At 38.4% G+C, this 14,103-nt stretch overlaps 2 protein-coding genes across 2 annotated transcripts; one reads left to right on the top strand and one right to left on the bottom strand.

The window, feature by feature from the left end:
- Nucleotides 1–400: 400 nt before the first annotated feature.
- On the top strand, nucleotides 401–2,147 carry LOC18047561 (soluble inorganic pyrophosphatase 1). The gene is made up of 9 exons (XM_006444637.2): nucleotides 401–557; nucleotides 646–760; nucleotides 864–892; nucleotides 984–1,049; nucleotides 1,137–1,244; nucleotides 1,349–1,414; nucleotides 1,519–1,639; nucleotides 1,729–1,810; nucleotides 1,911–2,147. The coding sequence occupies exons 1-9, from the start codon at nucleotides 435–437 to the stop codon at nucleotides 1,951–1,953; spliced, it is 753 nt and encodes a 250-aa protein (XP_006444700.1). The 5' UTR covers nucleotides 401–434; the 3' UTR covers nucleotides 1,954–2,147.
- A 484-nt stretch (nucleotides 2,148–2,631) lies between these two features.
- On the bottom strand, nucleotides 2,632–13,425 carry LOC18047560 (endoribonuclease Dicer homolog 1). The gene is made up of 20 exons (XM_006444636.2): nucleotides 11,588–13,425; nucleotides 11,372–11,485; nucleotides 10,741–10,951; nucleotides 10,155–10,549; nucleotides 9,836–10,061; nucleotides 9,179–9,351; nucleotides 8,964–9,086; nucleotides 8,706–8,866; nucleotides 8,385–8,618; nucleotides 8,146–8,296; nucleotides 7,878–8,060; nucleotides 6,795–6,956; nucleotides 6,623–6,718; nucleotides 5,918–6,543; nucleotides 5,168–5,268; nucleotides 4,867–5,066; nucleotides 3,865–4,785; nucleotides 3,550–3,714; nucleotides 3,005–3,378; nucleotides 2,632–2,915 (listed from the first exon to the last, which is right to left on the bottom strand). Exons 1-20 carry the CDS (start codon nucleotides 12,683–12,685, stop codon nucleotides 2,738–2,740), a joined length of 5,892 nt encoding a protein of 1,963 aa, XP_006444699.1. The 5' UTR covers nucleotides 12,686–13,425; the 3' UTR covers nucleotides 2,632–2,737.
- Between the last annotated feature and the right edge of the window lie 678 nt (nucleotides 13,426–14,103).

Genomic DNA, 14,103 nt, shown 5'->3' with positions numbered 1-14,103 from the left:
CCAAGGTGGACAATATGCGCCCAAAATTTCTTTAAATTGAATTCAGGCGAGTGACAGAGAGACCCTTAGTTAATATAATATAGAATATATAACCAACACAGTGCACTCTGTCAAATTTCATTCCGCGCGGTGTCAAGAATACATATTAAGTATCAAATTAAATATAATTTTCCCCAAATATATATATATATATATAATTTAAAGAAAACTCGATCAAGCGTTCTGAAATTATTAATTTAGCTAAATAATAGGAACAGGATCACGTCGAGACCACAAGAAGTGAACAAAATAAATGAAAATAGTGTTGTGCGTGTATTCTGCAAAATTAACGGTGGAGGTTAAGTGGGAAGCTTCTTTCACTCAACGTCAGACACGAGGGCATTCCCTGGAACTGGAAGAGTTGACCAACCCTTCTTCTCTCATTAACATCAACAATGCTAACTAAAATATTATTTTACATAAACAGTAAGCGCAGATTTAGGATCTTTTGCCTATATATTATCTTCGATATCCCATCTCCTTTCACATTCATTTCTGATTCAAGCAGTATCTTCAAGGTAAGTCGGTCGGTAGTTCCAAATTCCTTGTGATATAACTAGGTGGTGCATACGGTAACATTTCCCAGTCTTTTCACTTTGTTGCCAGATGAGTGAGGAAGCAGCAAATGTAAGCCGTTCAGCTCCAAAACTGAATGAGAGGATCCTCTCGTCTTTGTCAAGGAGATCAGTGGCTGCACATCCTTGGCATGATCTTGAGATTGGTATATGAAAATGAAACTCTCTTAGGCATCCTCATATTGTATTCTGAATAGCTAGATGAAGAGCAATAAAGAAGCTAATAAAAGAGCTATGTTTTGCATGCAGGACCTGGAGCTCCCAACGTGTTCAACTGTGTACGTCTTCAGTCATACATAAGATACTATGAAAATGATGAATGCATTTGGAAGTATCTCATTGATGAATTGTTTGTTGAAATGGTTTCAGGTTGTTGAAATAACAAAGGGAAGTAAGGTCAAATATGAACTGGATAAGAAGACAGGACTGATCAAAGTATGGGGCCCTCTGTTCTGTTTCCAAATTGTCTTGCCTATTTCGCAAGATCTGACTCTTGACAGTTACATTGCACGTAATCTTCAGGTTGATCGGGTGTTGTATTCGTCTGTGGTTTATCCTCACAACTATGGTTTCATCCCTCGCACATTATGTGAAGATAATGATCCGCTGGATGTTTTAGTTCTCATGCAGGTATTTTTGGCCATTACGGGGGCTTTTCAGAAATTTGATTGTTAAATCTGATCTACTCTTTGCGGACGTTAATTATGCTTAACAATTGACATTTTTTTGTACAGGAGCCAGTCCTTCCGGGATGTTTCCTCAGGGCAAGGGCCATTGGACTGATGCCCATGATTGATCAGGTATTCTATAAATACCTAATATCAAAATTTTGAAAGAACTCACATCATCAAAAGAGCTTGTTCATTAGACATATATGATGAAATACCAAATCAATATAATTCAGGGAGAGAAAGATGACAAGATCATTGCAGTATGTGCCGACGATCCAGAGTACAAGCACTACACTGACATCAAAGAACTTCCCCCACATCGTCTTACTGAGATTCGCCGTTTCTTCGAAGATTGTATCCTTGTCAATCTCTATTAACAACTGTAGTTTCATCTAGTATTACAAAGGAAAGGATAATTAATGGTTACTTAACACAATGCACAGACAAGAAAAATGAGAACAAGAAAGTTGCAGTTAACGAGTTTTTGCCTACGTCCACTGCTGTTGAAGCCATTCAGTACTCAATGTGTGTCCGTCCTAAATTATCTTTTAACTTCGAAGCTGATTGGGCAATTTTATTTGTTTACGACAATTTTCAACCTACTGAGTTATTTTTCAATTGGCAGGGACCTTTATGCCGAGTACATTATGCTTTCCCTGAGGCGATAGGCGAGCCATATATTCCACCAATTGTTTTTCAGTTAGGTGGAGGGGGAATGGAAATCCATCACTTAAATAAGTCATTTCATCTATGCTATTTATTATCGACAATGTTCGACGATGATGTAACCTCTATTTTTTGCACTTGCACTCTTTCTGTAAGTTTTGAAAATTGTTTTAAGCTCTTTTCATTTCAGCCTGAACTACTTGGTCTGTAACTTCATTTCAAATAGTTCTTGCTAAAAGTTCAAAAATTAACCGAAATGAGATTTCTGCAATATCGTGTAATAGGACTTCAAAAAGTGCCTGAAATAAGTTGCAGCAAATCAAATGATACTCCTCATCTATAGTCATCATTCAATTCCCCGCAACCACAAAACCCAGTTGTTTTTTGCCAGGTCTTCAATTCATCTCATAGGTGAATCAATAATTAGAGTGAATCAGCCCCCAGTAATTAATTCCCCAATGCAGCTATCTTCATGCAAAATAGAGCTACCCGATCTGGAAAAGGGAGTACCGAGGATAATATTAAGGTGCTTTTGCTTTAACATCTTCTATTGATAGTTTGATAGGTATTTGCCCTAATTCAATTTGATGATACTACGAAGAATTTCATTTGACAGTCAGAACCATTTGTGCCAGACCAAACGAAATCAATGATGATATACTTTAAACACACAAAGTCAATGTTCCATAAATAACTGCTTGCTTTGATGAATGATGACATACCACATTTTAATTTTGCAAGAATTGGTTACAATTTGGTTACAATGTATAAATCTTTTCATTCCCATTATGAGTACCATTTATTCAGAAGTTCCAGAAGAAGAACTGCCGCAGAGTCCTTCGCCTTTTTGACACTAGGCATTGGCTCTCCTACGCACTCATCCGTCCATCCCTTATCAGTGGTATTCACACGAACAGCATAAGTGAACCTCTTTGCATGTGCCGGACCACCCTCACGCACACACCTAAAGGAGCCAAATCAACAGATTATTGATATAGGATGCTATCATGTCAAAGGAGGATATTAGCATAAGTGCTTGGCATCGCTTCTTACCGATACAAAGGCATAGGCCAATTTCTACGCAAACAGATATCATTGAGAGTTTGCCTTGTAAATGTTTGGGTGCCATTTTTCCTCTTCTTCCCATTCTCATCACCTTTCTCCTTGGCTTCAGCTGTTTCCTTCTCCTTCAAAACAGCAAGTGCATTCCTAGCAGCTAGTTTCTGTGCCATTTTCTTTTGTGGATTCTGAGCAACTCCTACCTGGACACCATCAATATAGACTTCAACAGTAGCCAAATTACCACTTCGACTGGCTTTATATTCCAAGCCTTCAGCCTGTTGCTGGCAGCGTTCTTGTAGCTCCCGCACAGGATGCATCGGAAGTGTTTCTGGAGTGACCATAGGATCCAACAAAGGTTGGAAAACCTGGAATGGAGGAAAAAATTGAAAGCAGTCATTTATCAGATCAAATGCAACCTTTCATATGCTTTAAGGGAAGAATAAACAGAAAAATGAATAAATAAATAAGTAAATGAAGGAACAAAACAAAGGTAGATGGTATAGGAATGATGATTGGTTCATCATAAAGAAACTGACCTGCCAGACGACAGAAGTATCTCTGCCACTGTCAAGAAAGATGGCACCGGCAATAGATTCTACAATGTCACCAAGAACTTTTGGAGCTTTGCAATCTCCCAGGCCAAAGGAGTTGAAACCTGGCTTCAACAATTCTTCTAGCACCTCCTTCACAAAATCTCGAATCTGAAAAGTACAAATATAAAAAATTATGTCAGGATGATTCTCACACAACATTTTGCAGAATAAATTGAGATCACAGTTGTGCCAAGGGACACATGTCCAAGCAATTATCAAAATTCAAGAGATTCAAGAGAAGGAATGAGAAAACCAAACCTGCCTATCAAGGGCACTAGAGCCATGCCGAAGGTGCACATGGAGCTTATGTTTAACTGCAACACGAGCAAAGTTTTCGTTGTTTACGGCAGCAGCTCGTAAGTCAGTCAAGCGACCTGGAGGTAGATTAGTATATGAGAAAAATAAGTGCTTAGTGATTAGATGATCTAGGACAGCATCACCAACAAATTCCAACCGCTGGTAACAAGATACTCCAGAAGAGGGTCGGGAAGCATGAGTAATAGCTTCTACCAAGAGCCCACGATCTTTAAACTTAATCTTCAAGGCATCTTCTAAGGCATGAAAATCAACACTTCTAAGTACGCTCTCGGGAACACAGGCTGGTCTACTTGGGCATCCTACCTCTTCAGGATCAGACTCCACCTGAATCCCAATCCATTTCATGAGGTGGTTAGCTGCATCCTTCCCACCTTCAACATAATAAACTCCAATGAGAGCTTCAACGACATCTGCCAATGTCTTGCTAGAGAGGACTCTATAAGAACTTGAATCACCCTCAAGCTCACCATCTTCCATATCATCATCTTCATACTCATTGTAGTTCTTATCAGTTCCCAGTTTATCCTCAGCAACTGATTTCTCCTGGTCAAATAAGGATGAATCTCCATCCTTCGTATCTTCATCAAAGACAGGCAGCACCCCAGGAGCAGCCCATCTAGAAGGTGCAAAGCGATCTGCTTGGATATATGACTGAAGTCCCTTACTCAGTGCATACTGATACAGAACCAAATTACTCACCATTTGTTGTCTCATCCTTGTTAGTTGACCCTCATGTTTCTGAGGGTATTTAAGAAACAGAAATCGACTGACAACCCATTTCAGATAAGCATCTCCCAGAAGCTCTGCTCTCTCATAGCAGAATGTCTCCTGGCATGAGGCAGCAGTCAAGGCCTCCAGTATCTGTAGATGATCAAGGTACACATAAATTAGCAAGTTGTGAACTACTTAAAACTGGTCTGATCACCTCGATTACTAAATCACCTTTGAAGCTGGGACTGGATAATTAATTTTATCCTTCAGTTGAATCGCAAGCAGCATACTCTCAACCCTCCTCATTATTGATGGCAACCTCTGTGCACCTCGAACAAGTGATCCAGGAAGTGGATGTATAAAGCAGAGTTCAGGAGGTAGAAACACATAATATGTCTTGTCAAGAATCTCTTCCCCTTCACCTTCTTGTTCTACATTTACACAAAAACGGCAGATTTAGAAATACATGCAAAATTGTAAAGTAACACTAACTTTAACAGGCAGGTTATGTATATATGTGCGCGTGTCATACCTTCTGAGTGTTCAAATCGAGGGGATAGGAGATTCTTGCAATATGAAACACCACGTCCTCTTATTAAAGGTTGCTTCTTAAATATTAACTCAACTCCATACCTAACAATGATAAATAGAAGAATCAATAGCTGAAGACACCCTTTGTTGTGCAAGAAGATAGAGAAAACTTCTCGAACCCATAAGGATTTATAGAATACTGTCAACAAACTTGAGGAGCAAAGCCTTAAATAAAGCCAATGTACATACACCTGACAATATTAAATTATTTCCCTTGCAGACTGATAGATAAGCTTTTCCCTTTCAAGCACATCTGATGAGCAAGTATTAATGCTTATCCCTTTTTTGTATTACAAGGCATGCACTCCATAAACATGGCTAAAATAAATTTGTATATTTCGATTGTAGCCATGGTGGATAATGATCAATAAAAGGAATAAAAAAATTCTAAAAAAAGAAAAATATAAAAAAGGGGGTGATTAGGCAAGGGGGAGATAATTAGGAATATGGAATCAAATGCTAACTCATCTGTTTTCTTTTTTTCCCTTTTTTGTAGAGTAATCTTGTGCATTTTTTGAAAGATGTTCCTAGAAAACGATTGACTTTAGATTCAAATACTTTGAATCTAAGATATGAATAGTTGGTTTAAGTACTGGAAGAAAGACATGTATATGGGTTTTGATCAGAATATATATCAACGAAAATAAAGGAAATAGTGACTCCCAACCATAAATTGCAAAATAGACCATACTTTTGCTTGTAGTAGTCAGCATATGAGCTGTACTCCAGAGGACCAAGATAGCCCTCTTTCCTCGGGAATGAGCTCTCTGCAGTCATTTCATAGCGAATTGACTCCACATAAAACCTCTTCCCTGAGTGAGCAGCCGTTACAATTCTGCCTTCCAGATCTCCAGCATTTGCACAAGAATCAGCCATCATCAATTTTCCTGTAGGCATATCTGCATTATGAATTTGCATAGCTTCTCGATCAGGAACCAATCCAGAAGCCTTCACAACATCAAACTGTGCTATGGCTCCTCTGATACCATATGTAGGATGGGATTTCTGTCCAAAAGCCATGCCATGACGCAACTTTCCAAATCCATACTCTCTTCTGTCACCGCCTAGCGTCCGTTCGTTCGTGCCAAGATAAACATCTGGTCGAGCTCTCTGAAGGGGATTGGTCCATGCGTCTGTTTTAGTTATCTTCTCAACTAAATCCCAGTCAAGTTCATTCATAGGATCTACAGACTTATCGCTAACCACAGGGACAAACAAATATGCCTTCGCAGGATCCCACGGGGTGGTGTAAGGTTCAACATCCACATCCAATACAATGCTCATTAATCTTACATGGAAGTTTTTAAGGGATGCCAGCTGCACAGGAGCCGGAATTAAAATGACCACCAGAAGCAAAAATTGTAATTAATACTCAAATAATTCAGTAAATATCAACCTGACTTTCAGTAATATCTATTGGGCCCCTAAAGACAAGAGATGCCTTCGTAATTATGGCACGAGCGACAAATAGATCCATCGACATCGATAACACCTATTAAGAATAAATTTTGTCAAGAAAAAACAAGGTTTGATGGTCCTAACTATACCAGCACCGAAAATGTTAATACCTCTGCATCCAGCTCACTGCTGAAAAGTACTGCAAAATCTGAAACTTGAGTTAAGAAAGGATCTTTTGAAATGCCATTGTTCACACATTTGACAGTGTACATGAACAAATGAAACAATTTGGAGCCGGTGCAACCATCTCTTCCCGATAAGATCCATTCTCCCTGAAGGCAGAGAGAGTTTCAGCATGTCTGTGATAGACTAGAAATCAATTTATGACATGGAATCCCCAACTTATTAGCATCAAAAGAGACATGATAAATGTTACGCCAAGATATACTCTTTTCTTTTCCCTTATAAGATATGTAACTCAAACTATATTTTCTTTCATTGTAATTTTCTGAAAAACATATTACTATTATTTCATAATATGCATCCCAATGTTCCAATAAGAATGTTCAACCAAAGTACCATTTGAAAAATATTCAAAGGAATTTTGATTTTCTTTCTTTTTTTTAAAGAAAAAATAAGAGCTAAGAAAAGGAATTTAAAATAAACAAAGTAAAGCATCATATCGGAAAGTAACTATATGTTTCAGCAATTGAACCATACATTATACAAAGTTAGCAAAAACATAAATCCCTGAACTCAGCACCTAGATGGTATGCTGCACTCTGATCATAAATCCCTGAATTCAATACCAAGATGGTACGTTGCACTCTGATCAACAATAGCAATCCGATGCATTTCTACATCGAGTCACGGTGGTACAAGGTTTTTTATATAAAGGTACAAATGGAAACCAGTTGGAAAGTTTAATGATTCAAAAGTTGTCCCCGTGAAATGAAACAATGATTTTCAATACATTTTCAGGGGAAATGATGTGGCCAAATAAGCTTCCTTCCCTATGTTCAAAATACTTTCTACCTACTCTTTCAATTTTTCAACCTTATAATTTCCCTTTTGTATGCCATAACACACGACAAAGTTAAACTGAGAGAATAGGATGCAATTGAGAAATTATCCAAAAAGTCAACCACCAAAGCATTGTGTTGCAGAATTTGAAGATGACATTCATTCATGTAGTAAGTAGTCCATTTATTAGCCAACTGAATTGCCCATGTTATACATAAAACAGAACTAACCTGCAGTATATCAGCAACACCTTCAGGATAGAACTCTCTATGCCTTGCAGTACCAGGAAGTGGTTCTCCTTCATCATTCTGGTCAACCTTCTCTTGCTGTTCCCCACTTCCCTTGTCTGGCAATAGCATATCGGTAAAAGCTCCCATCTCATGAAGCTTCTTGCAAGCAGCCAAACAAACAGCCTACAAAAGAAGCAGATATTAATACAGTACTTGGGCATGAAAGCCTGGTAAAGCTTTGCATAATTAACGTAACATGATGGCATGCCTGTTGAGCAAGGCGCATTGAACTGCACACAGGACCCTCAAGCTTTTCAAATGGTGCATTACAAGGGAGTTGAAGCTTGCATGAGTATTCAGTGGGACCACCCGGCTTCTCATGCCTCTCCATTATAAATTCAGGACGGAGTATTGAATACCTGGTTGATAGGTGCAAAACAAATGAATAAAAATTTAATATTCACTAAAATCTGTAAATTGTCAATCTATTACTGAGAAGCACAGCACCTGTCACTGGGCAGCTGAGAACAGTAAAAATGGATGAGTCCAACAGCAGAATTTAAGCTGACGACAGCACCAGTGGACTCCACTTGGTATACTGTACCAGGCACTGCATCCACTGAAATTAGCCTCGAAGTATCCTTAAGGTGACTAAGGTCTGTTCTCTCAATCGCTTCTTTTCTCAGGGTCTCCTCACTATTTCTAGCATTCCTTAAGAATGTAGCATGAGACAAATTTCCTCTGGCATTAAAACAAAAATTTGAGTTAATTCATATCCAATACAAGTTGCAACTAAAATGCTAAAATAATCAGATACAGCACATGTACCTCTCAATCATCAATATGTAGTCTGACCCAGGCTTTCTAGCACGGCCCCTCGACTGAATGTACGCCAAAACAGTTTTGGCGAGGTCAAAGCGTATAACAACATTGCATTGCCTAATGTCAAGTCCTTCCTCAGCAACACTAGTGGCAACTAACAATGTCACCTACCATACAGACAAGCCTTGATTATATATCTGCAAATGAAAGTTACACTATAACTTGTGATCAAATTGAGTCAGCAAGTACTGCATTTAGACATACACGACCATCCCGGAATTTTGCAATTGTCTCCTGCATTTGAAATGTCCGCATTTCTTGACTATTGTTGTGCCCAATCAAACTTGCAGACTTAACAAAACTCAGAGACGGAAGCTCCGCAAAAACCTGCAAACTTAGTCAGCCATTACAAATTGTTAGGAACTTAAAAGAGGAATCACAATAGTAATTAACCAAAAGAAACATTACGAATTGACAACCTTAGGAAGAACTAGAGCAGCCACAACTCTCTCAACAAAGATGATTGCACGAAAATCCTCTGTGTGCTGATACTTGAGAAGTATTTTGATCAGTGATTGCACCTTCGGGGTCACTTTTCCATCAGCTACAGCTGCCCCTATTATGACATCAACGTGCTCTCCACCAGAGACAACTAAATTAAGCAAGTACGCCAGTTTAGAAGATACTTTTTTCATATTTTTCAAGATAATCACATTCTTAAAGTAGAATGATTAGGAGAGGCAGCATCAACTCAACATAGAGACAAGACTTATGCAAGTTGGTGCACTCAGTGTCTGGGAACCCATTCAAGCTCACTTGGGCTCCAAGCCGAAAATGAAGAAGTTGGATTAGCATGACATTTATCCCAGTAAATTTACAGAGATCATTCTATGAAAAACTAAGTTTGTAATTGTTAGCTACATTTCAACCTTTCCACTCCACATTCTACGCAGATTATCATGTGATCTCTCTTTGTCTCTCTCTCTTTTCTATCCATTTTTTTTAAAAAACCATGAAAATCCATCTCAAACCTACTTAAGAAGTCCAAGAATAAATCACAAATTTGATGATGATAGAACAAGCCAACATCTTAAGTTGCTTAATACTACTACAGCAACAATAAACATAAAACTTACCATGACTGTCGAGTAGCTCTCCCTCCTCAATCTCATTGGTCCCACCTTCAACAAAGCCATTTTCAGAGTCTACAACTTTTGCATCCTTCTTGGATACAGCACCTTCTACTAATTCGCATTGTAAAAGAGACACAACTTTACTGAGGTAGGATTCCTGGAACTTGACATCAAGCTGGTAGTTTGCCCTCTCATCATTTTGCAAGGCTGTCAAAAAAGATTGTGCTACCTATATGATAGATAAATGAATATCATTCCCCAACTATTTATATACTTGACCTTGACTGATAAAACTAACCACCTTGTTCATAAGATTCGATACCTTGTAAGCACACCACTGACCCAGTTCACCAAGAGCATAATTGATAGCCCTCAACTTTTGTATTAAATTAGCAGCTCCGTCACTTTCTGTTCTTTCAGATACACCATAAACTTGGCGCAGCTCTTCCTTGGCCCCAGCATCTCTAGCTCCCATAAATTGCCATTTGCTCCTCCTAGAGCTTGATTGAGCAGCTTCTTCAACAGCCACTTCCATTTGCTTTAATTGTTCATGAAGGGACCACAAGCTTGCAGCTTTGTCATATTCGACCACAACTTCTGAGGGCATAGGTACATGCTTTTCCAGCTCCTTTCGGTCTTTTATCGTACAAACTACAGAGTCTAGTTTACTTTCAAGATTACGGATCTTTATTGCACAATCCACTTGACTTGAAACACCTGAAAAAACCATTAATCCATATACCAATAAAATATCACTTAAAAATATTTTTGTGCAGAAAAGAAGTTTCAAGGAACTAATTGAGAAAAAAAAATTATTAATGATATGCCCCAGCAGAAAAATCAATAACTTAAACAGAAACACAAATGGAATAATAAAAAAGTCCAATTGGCAGCAATGAAACAAATACCCTTCAAATTAACAGGAGAAGCAGTCATGCCAAAAACAGATGGTCTCTTCTCCTTAGATGTTGTATGATAGAATTCAGACATCACTAAAGAATATGGATGTTTCTTCACAGCATGATGACACTCATCAAGAATAAGGAGATTGATTGCTTCCATTTTAATTATGCTGTGCCTCAGAATGTTCAACAGAATTTGAGCTGTCATCACTAAAACCTGTAACAACAATTGCATTGAGTAAATGAAGTAATGAGCAGGCATCACCTCCAGTTACAGAACCAACAAAAAGTGTAACGAAACATTCACTGTTACCAAAAAATAAACTTCAGAAGAGAATAATGAAAGCTACACCAAAGTTTTCAATATATAGCTTCTAAGATACTATGGACAACTGTAAAAGATAATTATAAAACAAAGATGTGGTAGAAATGCACATGCTTATATTGATATGAAATTCATCTAGTACCCAAGCTAATATATGCTGAGCATCTTATTACTGTCAGGTCAGCATCATGAGTTACTACCAACTAAGCATCAGTTAGAATATGTAGCAAAAAGGAAATACATAAGACCAAAGAGAAATACCTCAAGAAACAGGAAAACTATTAGTTAAAGCAAAGAGGTACTCAAAACTACCTGTTTAGTGTCAAACTCACGCTGCCACCTTTGAGCATCCCAGAAATCTTGCCCCATTTCACCACAATAATGGCCCACCACGTAACCGGTTTGCTCACGAATAACTTCAGCTTGCTGGAATTAGAAAAGCAGAATGATAATTTCAGTGTCGCCGTCAATTAACACAGCCAAAACTTAATACTCTAAGGCAGAACACAAAATCCAAATTTACACTACCTGATACACCAGTGGAACTTTAGGAACCAAAAAGACAGCAAGCATTTTCTTGTTTTGCCTTTGCAAATCATTGCAGATACTTCTAATGAGAAGAACAGCTATTAGCGTCTTCCCTGCCCCGGTCTCAAGAAAAGCTATTGTATTTTTCTTCTTAGCCTGTTCAAGAACATCTAATTGATATGGACGTGCTTGCTCCTCCGGCATTTTTTCCTTAGCCTCGGATTTCTTCCCCACCTTTCCATTGCATTCCTGGTTTATCCCATTGGCCTCCTTTCCCGCTCTATTATGATCAGCTTCCCAAGAGCCTAATCGAAAAACCATCCCATTAGACCCCAACCGATCCCTCTCCCAATAACCCCTTGGTTCTCTATCCCTAAAATCCTTATCCCTTACATCTTTCCTACTACTACCATTATAATGTTCCCTTCTCCTCATAGGATCCCTGTCCCTTCTACCAATGTCATCCAAGTCACGCAGCCTCTTCCGACCAAAAACCCTATCCTTGTCTGAAGAGCAGTATTGCCCTCTACTGGAATACTGGCTCTCATTCTTGCAAACACTAACCCGGGCCCTTTTACTGAACCTATCTTCACTATCAAAATCACGAATCCTTGACGCCTCATGATCATTATTCCCATTATCCCTATGCACTCCATTCTCCTTAGTGAAATGATCGGACAACCTACCTCCTGCTTTACCATTAACCAAATATCCATTCACATTTTCACAATTCTCCAACTTTCGTTTTCTGTCAACACCATCTTTATCGCTACCATTATTTGACAGTAAAATCAAGCCTTCAGCCTGATGATTCTCACCACCAGTGGAATCTTCACTACCATTCTTTAATAAATTACCATTACTATTAGGCAAACCACTACCATTCTTAATACTATCAAGAATGTGATCAATCCCTCCAAAAAAATCATTGCTAAGACTATCTTGATTTGAAGTATTATCGACTGAATCTTGAACGACTGAAGTGTCAAAATTGACAAACTCATCAATAAGAATGTCCTCACAGGCATCCAACCAGTAAGATGATTGATTGGACTCACCACCACCTACAGTATCTGAAACCCTAGTCTCTCCCTCCATTTTAAATTTTAAGAATAATTTTAGTATAAGTAAATAAAAATTTCACGCAACAAAAATGATCAAATCTTGAAAAGGAAACTCAGCATCTCAAAGTATAATTAGACAAAAAAAAATAATTAAAAAAGAAGAAGAAGAAAAATTAAATATAAAATAAGATAAACGACTTCGATTCATAGATAGAAAGAATTGAGAACTGGAAAAAAGAGAGGGAGGGAGTGAGTTTACAGATTAGGGAGGATAGACCGTACGAAACACGCGAATAGTTAAGGGTGGGGAATTTTAATTTATAACCCAAAAAAAAAAGAAAAAGAAAACCAATAATTTTAAATAATAATTAAAAATAAACCACCCGTAATGCTGTCTTTGTGTTTGATTCTTTAAGATTCGACGGTCTATCAACGCCCTACTCTGCCACTCTCTCTCTACTTTTCTTTTAACCCTTTTGAATCAAGCTATTGCTTTGCTTGCCGCTGGGTTTTGGCTCTCACTACTGTTCTTAGGACGCACGGGGTCATAAAGAGAGTGTTTTATTTCCAAAAAATGAGCTTTCCTTTTCTTCTTCTTCTTTTTTTTTTTTTGGTTAATTATTTTTAATTTGTTGATTTTTAGACAGAGCAGGGCAGAATCCGGACTAAGGCGGTGTCGGAACAGTTCGAACGCACGCGCTTACCTTGCCGGGTAAGAACTGTGGCTTGAGGGATGAAACAGAGTGACAAAACTGTTACAAAACAATTATAACCCTGAGTTACGTGGAGATATATGATGGGGTAATTTGGTAGCTTATTGGAAACGACACTGTTACGGGAAAGCGTAGCCGCTTTGCACTTTTGTACCAAAGGACAGTGTACACGTGTCGAGTTGACAAAATCACCGCTTGTGGAAAAAGGTATCCACTAATCCGACAGCGGTCAAAGGTCAACGTAGATTGGACCATCTGGGCCGTTTGATTTTATTCTGGATGAGATTAAAAGGAGGTAATTATTCCCAAGATCAGGCTGAATATTTTTATCCTATGAGATCATTTCTCATGGGACCCACACACCAAATGGGGTTAGTGCCGCTGCTGCAGCCCACTGGGGATTCTCTGTTGATCGAGGGGTTGTGTTAAGTGTTAACGCGTGGGCTTTTAATGTATAAATGGATCGGCATTTGTAATCTATCATTCAATGCCATTTATTTAAAAATATTCCATATATCTGGTCGGTGTGAACACATTTTATCATATCTGGGTTGGTTTCAATTGCCCCGTTTGACAAGAGTCTTTGGGTTGGTAGCATTAATGGGGCATTAATCGGGGCTCGGATGGCTGTGGGAATTGCAACATTTTCACATCTTTTTCTTGTGTTGTTGTGCAGTCTGCAGATTCCCTGAACAAGCAACCATCTTTGCAATTGAAGGTATTGTATTTTTTAATTATT

Source organism: Citrus clementina, unplaced genomic scaffold, assembly GCF_000493195.1.
Source record: "Citrus clementina cultivar Clemenules unplaced genomic scaffold, Citrus_clementina_v1.0 scaffold_3, whole genome shotgun sequence".
Taxonomy (NCBI): domain Eukaryota; kingdom Viridiplantae; phylum Streptophyta; class Magnoliopsida; order Sapindales; family Rutaceae; genus Citrus; species Citrus x clementina.
The sequence above is the reverse complement of the archived record's forward strand: the minus strand, read 5'-3'. Positions and strand labels throughout refer to the sequence as shown.

Excerpts from the sequence above, each read along its gene's own strand:
- LOC18047561 (XM_006444637.2), top strand. The coding sequence starts at position 435 with ATGCTAACTAAAATATTATTTTACATAAACAGTAAGCGCAGATTTAGG. Across the intron at positions 893-983 it reads CTCCCAACGTGTTCAACTGT|GTTGTTGAAATAACAAAGGG; the intron begins GTACGTCTTCAG and ends AAATGGTTTCAG. Across the intron at positions 1,415-1,518 it reads TGATGCCCATGATTGATCAG|GGAGAGAAAGATGACAAGAT; the intron begins GTATTCTATAAA and ends AATATAATTCAG.
- LOC18047560 (XM_006444636.2), bottom strand. The coding sequence starts at position 12,685 with ATGGAGGGAGAGACTAGGGTTTCAGATACTGTAGGTGGTGGTGAGTCC. Across the intron at positions 8,619-8,705 it reads TACATATTGATGATTGAGAG|AGGAAATTTGTCTCATGCTA; the intron begins GTACATGTGCTG and ends TTTTAATGCCAG. Across the intron at positions 6,719-6,794 it reads GCAGTGAGCTGGATGCAGAG|GTGTTATCGATGTCGATGGA; the intron begins GTATTAACATTT and ends TATTCTTAATAG.